Consider the following 10,196-nt stretch of genomic DNA (forward strand, 5'->3'; position numbering starts at 1 on the left):
AGTGCATTTGCAGAATCAAATACGATATCCGTTAAAGTTACTAAATCAAATTAACAATTTCATCTCAAAATGTTCAATATTTTCTATCTTAAAACATTTTTTTTTCTTCATAAAATACTCCACAAATGATTTTTGTTAGACTGGTCTTTCTTCTAGCTTGTCTTGTTCTAATTTGTTAGTGATACAACTTTGACCGCACAGTTCTTAAAGAGGCAGGGTACAATTTTGTACTAAATTACATTTACATGTTTAATATCTTGTACTTTTGGTGATATTCAAATAAGGTCAAAACTAATCAACTGATACAGTAATCCAGAAATATAAGTAAAATACTGTAATTTCCTGTTTTATGATGATGAACAGAGGCAGAAGAGTTTTCGAGGCCGTTGTAAATAAAGAATGGGTTGCACAAAACCAGCCAGTACATAACAAAGAAAAGCAGGACACCAAATGTCAAGAAAATTATTTTGGGTTAGAATGACATAGAATCCTGTGACAGTAGATGGGCCATATTGGATAACCATAATCACTGTTGTTATCAGAATAAGATAAAATGCTCTTTTCATCATGTGGTTTTCCTCCTCTCTCCTTCTCTCTCCTGGTGCTGATTGTTTCAGAGCTCTGAGAACAGCCACTAGACAAAACAACTGAGTGAAGAAGAAGAGAAGGCACTGTATTGAGATGAACCATACATATGGCACCATGCTAAATGAGATTAAAATAAAGGTACAGAATAAACAGGATCCAAGAATAATTATCCAGACAGCAGTGCAGCAGATCACTCTATATCTGAGAGGTTTATACTTCAGAAAGGTTACAGGATGAACCACTGCCAGGTAACGCTCAACACAGATCAGACAATGAAACAGAGGACGACCAGTGATTCCTAGTCCTTGTAAAATATGTGTTACTATTATGAAACTTGAAAAGAAACGTGCCAGTATGCCAAACATCGCATTGAGGCTATTACAAATCTCACAAATTGACAGACTGAGGTTAAAGAACTCTAATGCAACTCCATTTGCAGTTCCAGTAATGATGAGCCATGTAATTTTGGAGTGTATAGGAAGACCAAACAGGAAACTGATGCAGAAGGCACACATTTCCAGACTCTCCATTAGCCCAAAGGAATGAGTTGTGGAATTTGTAGATGCTTCAGATGTGGTGAAGTTCACCGTAGAGTTGCTCATCCTCTCAACCAAAAAGGAAACTGATGCTGAAGACACAGATTCTTCGTCTGTCCATTAAACCAAAGGGAAAAAAAAAAGATGATTCAGGTGTTTTCATATAGTATGTAATCCCACAAAATTAAAAATAGAATCAATCCAGAATTATATGTTTCACATTTACAGGGAATTTCATTGAAAGTCACTTTAATAGACTACTGTGAGTCATCAAGCGCTACATAACATCCAGACAACCAAATAGCATAAGAGAACCACAATCCAACAAATGACTTCAGAACATGTACTAACTATATTTTTCCAACTTTCATATATGCTTACATAGATAATCAAATCCCTTCTATTATATTTTCCTTAAATGTCTTGCAAATTAATTTTAAAATCTATTACTTAAAACAAATAGATTTCAAACCTCTTTTATTTAATAACTAAACCATACTGCATGCTCATGAATCTTATACAGTACATCATAATATCAGCAAAAGTATAGCATGTTACTGAAGTGAAAACAACAAAATCAAAATATTTATCACCTAAAGAGTGAGTGTCCAGTCTCTCTGGATGTATATAAATCTCTGTGCTGTGTTTTGTGGACTGACTTCACAGCTGTCACAAGAATATAAGTGCACAATTTCATCTCATATATGTCACATAAAACATAAAATATGCAAATATTAAAAGTAAAAAAAAAAAAAAAAATGAACTTGAAAATATCTGAGAAAATATTGGAACAAAAACAAAATAACATTTTCATGTTGACACTGATGTGTTGAACATTTACAACACTTTATTTACTATGCAGTAAAAGACCTTTTTGACAACCATAATGTGAGATAATGCACAGTATAAAGCAGGGAAGAGCAAGAAAAGTGATTTTCTAATGAATAACACATCTCTTTGGAGAAGAATAAAATATTATGCTCTATAAACATGTTTCATATTTTATGTCATTTAATTTCATCTGACATCACTGTCTTATTTTGATGTCAGATTGAAAATGTTCACCAAGAAACATTTGAATAACATTTATCAACTGACACTTAACTTCAATACTAGGTTGGCAAAAATGATTGTTGTCATATAGGCCTAGTCTTATTTTGATTAAAAACACATTCTCAAATAATCTTCATAAATCTGAAACTGGTCTGCACAGGTGCAACACATTTAGCACCTGCTATGCAAATTTCTCTAGAGTATTATATGCAAGATATACAGGTGCATCTCAATAAATTAGAATGTCGTGGAAAAGTTCATTTATTTCAGTAATTCAACTCAAATTGTGAAACTCGTGTATTAAATCAATTCAATGCACACAGACTGAAGTAGTTTAAGTCTTTGGTTCTTTTAATTGTGATGATTTTGGCTCACATTTAACAAAAACCCACCAATTCACTATCTCAATAAATTAGTATATGGTGACATGCCAGTCAGCTAATCAACTCAAAACACCTGCAAAGGTTTCCTGAGCCTTCAAAATGGTCTCTCAGTTTGGTTCACTAGGCTACACAATCATGGGGAAGACTGCTGATCTGACATTTGTCCAGAAGACAATCACTGACACCCTTCACAAGGAGGATAAGCCACAAACATTCATTGCCAAAGAAGCTGGCTGTTCACAGAGTGCTGTATCCAAGCATGTTAACAGGAAGTTGAGTGGAAGGAAAACGTGTGGAAGAAAAAGATGCACAACCAACCGAGAGAACCGCATCCTTATGAGGATTGTCAAGCAAAATCAATTCAAGAATTTGGGTGAACTTCACAAGGAATGGACTGAGGCTGGGGTCAAGGCATCAAGAGCCACCACACACAGACGTGTCAAGGAATTTGGCTACAGTTGTTGTATTCCTCTTGTTAAGCCACTCCTGAACCACAGACAGCGTCAGAGGCGTCTTACCTGGGCTAAGGAGAAGAAGAACTGGACTGTTACCCAGTGGTCCAAAGTCCTCTTTTCAGATGAGAGCAAGTTTTGCATTTCATTTGGAAGCCAAGGTCCTAGAGTCTGGAGGAAGGGTGGAGAAGCTCATAGCCCAAGTTGCTTGAAGTCCAGTGTTAAGTTTCCACAGTCTGTGATGATTTGGTGTGCAATGTCATCTGCTGGTGTTGGTCCATTGTGTTTTTTGAAAACCAAAGTCACTGCACTCGTTTACCAAGAAATTTTGGAGCACTTCATGTTTCCTTCTGCTGACCAGCTTTTTAAAGCATTTTTTGTTGATGAAGAATACAATATTTGCTCTATATATTTTCATATTTTATGTTTTGTAATTTCATCAAACATGACATGCTTGTTTTAAATTAAGATTTAATCAACATTTGAAAAGCATTTATTAACTGACAAAAACTGTAATCTCAAGCAATCTTCATAAATGTAAACCTGGCCTGCACAGTTGCAACACATTTAACACATGCTATGCAATTTTGTTTTAGAGTTTTAAAGGATATATACAGTAAACCTGTGCAGGATTTCAAGTTCAAAGAAACAATCACTTCCATTAAAATATCAATGCTGCAAAATGAGCTATTTTGTACAGATAAACAATGCTGGAAGCAGATGAGACCGGAAGCCAGACACAAAATTTACAAATGGCCACACCCACTCTTACAGGAAAAATAAGGTGGATACTGCGATAGCGGCAAGTCATGTGCCACACTTCTATTGATCATTTAATCAAATGCACATGTGCTGTTATTGGAAATGGTTTATGATTGGCCTGCCCACATTAACCCCTGCCTATTACTCCCTTTATTTATAAATTAAATTTAAACTGTATTTATTTTTTTCTTCTCATTAAATTTCAATCAAGCTCTGATAATTAATACATTGCACAGGCCACTTTCCAGTTTAAAATAAGACACCGATTTAACAAAACAGACTATTAGTTAATATAAATAACCAAGTCAACTTTTCTTCTATTCAAATGTTTCAAACCACATATTTTTTAAATTAAACATTTGCATGACATATGAAGCCATTTACACATTCTTTAAAGTTAGACAACCAAACACTGCTGAGGGAGTTACACATCTAGAGACATTCGCACAGGTAACAAACTCTTTTTGATTCATTTAATTGTTTTTACCTTGCAAGAATATGAGGGTTGTGTAGTTAAGATGACCTGTTCCTTAAAGTTAATGTTGTGAGTAATTTGGTTGCCACAACTCAAAACATTAACATGGTTTTTATTAGGTCCAAGCATTGCCGGTCATCCTCTGCTTCAGTGTCTGATCTGTGCTGGGTGTTACCTGGCAGTCAGTGGTTCATCCTGTAACATTCCTGAAGTTCAAACCTCTTAGATATAGAGTGGTCTGCTGCACTGTGGCCTGGATAATTATTTTTGGCTCTTGTGTGTTTTGCATTTTGATTTTAATGTATGAAATCAAGAAAGTGTATATGTGGTGGTTCTCTCTACAGTTCCTTCTCTTCTTCTTCATCCAGTTGTTTTGTCTTGTGGCTGTTCTCAGAGCTCTGAAACAGTCAGGACCAGGAGAGAGAGAGAGTGAGAGAACGAGAGAGGAACCCCATGAAGAGAAGGGCATTTTATCTCATTTTAATAACTACTGTGTGCATGTTTATGTCCCACTCTGGATCTGGATTATTATCTGCTCTAACACAAAATATGTGACCCTGGACCACAAAACCAGTCTTAAGTCGCTGGAGTATATTTGTAGCAATAGCCAAAAATACATTGTATGGGTCAAAATTATCGATTTTTCTTTTATGCCAAAAATCATTAGGATATTAAGTAAAGATCATGTTCCATGAAGATATTTTGTAAATTTCTTACTGTAAATATATCAAAACTTGATTAGTAATATGCATTGCTAAGAACTTCATTTGGACAACTTTAAAGGCGATTTTGTCAATATTTAGATTTTTTTGCACCCTCAGATTCCAGATTTTCAAATAGTTGTATCTCGGCCAAATATTGTCTGATCCTAACAAACCACACATCAATGGAAAGCTTATTTATTTAGCTTTCAGATTATGTATAAATCTCAGTTTCGAAAAACTGACACTTAAGACTGGTTTTGTGGTCCAAGGTCACATTAGGATGATGTGGTTCCCTGGAAAACTCTCCTGCCTCTGTTCCTCATACAACTTGCTCCTGTAATATTTTACCTCCACTGTTCAGTTTTAGAAATGTTCAGCACCTCAAACATCAAAACCTCATGAAGTAATTTATTGTACAAGTTCTCATAATGTTGGGTCTCTCTAAACCTCATTTATGAAGGTGTAAATATTAGTATAGCAGATGTGTGCCACTGGTGCAAGCCAAGATTCAGATTTATATTCACTCATAATGTGACAACTTCTTTGAAGATCTGAGTCAGAAAACTTTTTGATATCAATTATCTTCAAAAATGGTGACCCCCCTTGTAAAAAAAGGCATGCGTATATTAAGGCCATTAAATAGACAAAAAACAAAACAACAACAACAAAAAAACACATTAAAATGCAATAAATAAAAGTTGATCATTTTAATTACAGAGAATAGTGTCCTACAACATAATTTATCAACTAGACCTTAACAAAAGCCTCACATCCCATAAACTGACAGAAATCATTGTACTCCTGTTTCAATTTTGCACATAACTAGACTTGTCATGTCTTTTTGAATCTCATTTTTTTCCCAATGAATATTTGCATATGTGCTCTTGTTGCATGTAGAAGTCATATATAGTCATATACCGATATATATATATATTCCTGTGACAGCTGTGAAGTCAGTCTACAAAACATAGCACAGATTTATATCTATCCAGAGAGACTGGACATTCACTCTTCAGGTGAAAACCTCTTTCAAATGGCATTCATTTTCTTTTCTATGCTGAATGGTATGTCACAATGTGGTTATTAGTCATATTAAATAGTTAAAGGCACACTATAAAAAATAATAATACTTTTTTCATAGCAATATGTTATTCAACACTAACTCATCAAATTAACATAAGCATCTTTACTTTTTAACTTATCTGGGATTCGACTTGATTTTTAAGTCAGTTCAATATAATTTGTTACTTATACAACCAATTATACATACAATTTGATTATACTTAAAAAATTTAAGGCAGTAACTGAACTTAAATTTTTATGTTGTAGGTTGATGATCTCTATTAATTTATGATCTATTCCAACAGATCACAGTTCCTATATTTTCGAGCTTTTGTGGCCCAGACAAGCGAAGAGAGAATGAACTCTGGAAATGTGTGTGTTCACCTTTAACTTCCTGTTTGGTCTTCTTACACACTCATTTGTGATCTGGCTCATCATCACAGGAAATGGAATTGCATCAGAGTTCTTCATCCTCAATCTCTCTGTTTGTGAGTTTGGAAACTCTTTGAATTCTTTGTTCTTTGTGCTGTCAAATATGTTCTCATGTCTCTCAACATTAAAGCGTTTTTACAAGGACTTGCCATCGCTGGTCGTCCTCTGTTTCAGTGTCTGATCTGTGTTGAGCGTTACCTGGCAGTGGTTCATCCTGTAACCTTTCTGAAGTACAAACCTCTCAGATATAGAGTGATCTGCTGCACTGTGACCTGGATCATTGTTCTTGGACCATGTTTGTTTTTTAGGTTTATCTTACACCCTCTCAGTTTGAAGGCATATTGCTGGTTCTTCTTAACACCGTTCTTTTTCTTCCTCTTCATCCAGTTGTTTTTCCTTGTAACTGTTCTCAGAGCTCTGAAGCAGTCAGGACCTGGAGAGAGACGGTGAGAGAGAGATGACGAAAACCATATGAAGAGAAGAGCGTTTAATATCATTCTTCTATCGATAGTAAACAGCTATCATATATATCCCATATGCTATTATAACACTCTATACCATTATCATACAGCAGTATATACATGAAGATAGTTTTAGTGCGTCGCTTTTTTATGTGCTGGCTGGTTTTGTTCAGCCTGTTCTTTATCTGCACTGGGCTGGAAAACTCTTCTCTTGTTCCTCATAAAACCTGCTTTTGTGATATTTTACTATCATGAGACCATTTTGAATTGGAAAGATTTCATGTCATGAACCCACAAATCCTATTAGTTAGCTAGCGATTAGTTTGTTTTCCCAGTAAGAGTGTCATTTTATCTCTCATTTCGGTCCCACTATAAATTAGGTGGCCTTAACTACTATGTACTTACATTTAAATTAATTATTTGGTACAATGCACTTATTGTGTACATACATGTTTTTACATTGTACTTGTATTTTTAAAAATACCTATATTTAGTTACATCTGTAACTAATTTCTGTAATTACATTTATAATTACACTGTTGACCCATCCCTTACACCTTAACCCACCCTTAAACCTACCCATACCACCAAACCTGTCCCTAACCTTACCCGTATCCCACCTCAATAGCAGCAAAAGTGTTTTGCAATACAGTATGAACACAATAAGTACATTGTACTTATTTTTGATGTAAGTACATAGTAGTTAAGGCCACCTAATATAAAGTGTGACCCTAATTTCTTTCTTACTCATAAATGAGTTTTTTTTTTTTTTTTTTTGTTGTTGATAGAATAAAAATAATCAAACTATTTCACATGAACTTTAAGTGGCATTTTGGAAAATAGATGACCACAGCACACTGAAAACAAACCCATGTTGAGTCAATCGGAAGTGATCTTATAACTCAAATTTATTTTAAACTATCAACATTTTTTAAAATATAATTTTCTATATTGATGTATCTATACATATATTAAGGTTTACTCTTATTGGACTGTCTTTTGAACCTCATTTTTACTTTGAATATTTGCATATCTGATGTTTATGTGACATGTAGCAGATGTCATGCAAATACAGTATCGTTGTGACAGCTGTAAAGTCAGTCTACAAAACACCAGACAGAGATTTACACACAATACATACAGAGAGACTGCACATTCACTCTTCAGGTGATAAACTCCTCTTTTAAATTTGACACTGTGGTATTAGTAAAATGTTTTATCTATCAATTTTAGGTAATTGTGTGGAGTTTCACAATGATTAGTATTAATATTACCTGTTTTAGTCATGTAATATTTGGATAAACTACAGAATAAAACAGATTGAAAATTTGTGTTCAGTTTACTTTCATATTTTGCTTATGTTGAACTGTACTCTGAATAATGCAGCATATTTATCATTCTCTCCTCCATTAGCAATATAATTTATGTTTAATGATCTTCTGTGCTCAGACAAGCGAGGAGGAAATGAACTCCACCACACCAGGAGTTTCCATCAACACCACAACTCCTTCCATATGGATACTGAGCGATCTAGAAATATGTATGCTCTGTATCAATTTGCTGTTTGCTCTTCCTGCACACTCATATGTTATATGGTTCATCATCACAGGAACAGGAAGTGGAGTTGCATCAGATTTCTTTATCCTCAATCTCTCTGTTTGTGAAATTGGTACCGGTCTGGATAGTTTGCTCTTTGTAATGTCAAACTGGTTTTTATGTATCATTAAATTACCACAGTTCCTCCAAGGACTTGCCATCACTGGTCGTCCTCTGTTTCAGAGTCTGATCTGTGTTGAGCGTTACCTGGCAGTGGTTCATCCTGTAACCTTTCTGAAGTACAAACCTCTCAGATACAGAGTGATCTGCTGCACTGCTATCTGGATAATCACTCTTGGTTCCTGTTTCTGCTGCATGCTCATATTAATGTCATCTACCATTAATGAACATGCATGGTTCTTCTCACTACAGTTCCTCCTCTACTTCTTCATCCAGTTGTTTTGTCTTGTGGCTGTTCTCAGAGCTCTGAAGCAGTCAGGACCAGGAGAGAGAGGGGGAGAGAGAGCGGATGAAACCCACATGAAGAGAAGAGCATTTTATCTCATTCTCATAACTACTATGACTATGTTCATCACATCTGTGCCATATACTATTATAACACTCTTAAACATTGATGTGCTTTGGTTCCCTGCTGTGATTTGTTATGTGCTGGCTAGTTTTGTTCAGCCTGTTCTTTATCTGCACCGTGCTGGAAAACTCTCCTGCCTCTGTTCATCATAAAACCTGCTGTAGTGATATTTTGCTAAACCTTTATTACTGGATAAGTCAATTTTGAAAAGCACTGGGTGTTTATTTGTTTGTCATAAGTGGTTGATATTTTTTTTTTTTTTCCAGTAAATCATTTGAACAATGATTCTGTGTAATTTTCTCTCTCATTCCTTCTAAATGCTCAGTCAAGTGTGCATATCAGGTGTTCAATGATCAACATATTTTTTCATTAAGATAACTATATATATTTTGCATTGATGTAAATATAGTACCACTTTAACCATAAAGTTATCATTTTCTATATTGACTTTTACTCTAGACTCTGTCTTGTTAAACCTGTATTGTTTTCATTCAAATATTTGCATATCAGATGTTTTATTGTTTGTGAAGCAGATGAAGTCATGCATATACTCTTGTAACAGTTGTGAGTCAGTCACAGAGTTATACTCATCCAAAGAGACTGGAAATTCACTTTTCAGGTAGTACACTCTTTTAAATCGAATACATTTTTCTTTTACGCTGCTGAACCATACATACCAATGTCAATTTGGTTATGAGTCATATTAAAGAAGTTTATCATAAAACTTTGCATGAGGCTTCTCTGTAATAATTAGAAACCCATTATTTTTCTAAATTAAAAAAAAAAAAAAAAAAAGTTTTAACCCTATATTACTGTCACTATTTGGCACCATTTTGAAGTCTTAAATAGATTCTGTGTTCCACATATTTTACTGCTAATTATGGAAGCAACTGCTGTCAAACTGTAAATAAGCTAATCACATAAATTGCATATTCAGTCTACTTTCTTATTTGGCTTATGTTGCATTGCAGGTTGAATAATGCAGTACATTTGTTATTCTCTCCTCGATTAGCAATATTATACACTGTAAAAAAAAAAAATAAATAAAAGTTGAGCGAACTTAAAAAAAACATTTTTTTACCAGCTTCAGCAGATTTTTGAGTTGGCTCAACTTTTTTTTTTTACAGTGTATGAGCTTCTGTGCTCATCCAAGCAAGGAGGAA

The 10,196-nt window shown here is 34.6% G+C and overlaps 1 protein-coding gene across 1 annotated transcript; it reads right to left on the reverse strand.

Annotated features, from left to right (window-relative positions):
- Nucleotides 1–221: 221 nt before the first annotated feature.
- Nucleotides 222–1,754, reverse strand: LOC131529019 (C-C chemokine receptor type 8-like). The gene is made up of 2 exons (XM_058758520.1): nucleotides 1,718–1,754; nucleotides 222–1,237 (listed from the first exon to the last, which is right to left on the reverse strand). Exon 2 carries the CDS (start codon nucleotides 1,188–1,190, stop codon nucleotides 348–350), a length of 843 nt encoding a protein of 280 aa, XP_058614503.1. The 5' UTR covers nucleotides 1,191–1,237; nucleotides 1,718–1,754; the 3' UTR covers nucleotides 222–347.
- Nucleotides 1,755–10,196: the final 8,442 nt, after the last annotated feature.

The sequence above is a fragment of the Onychostoma macrolepis genome, chromosome 21, assembly GCF_012432095.1.
Source record: "Onychostoma macrolepis isolate SWU-2019 chromosome 21, ASM1243209v1, whole genome shotgun sequence".
Classification (NCBI taxonomy): Eukaryota; Metazoa; Chordata; class Actinopteri; order Cypriniformes; family Cyprinidae; genus Onychostoma; species Onychostoma macrolepis.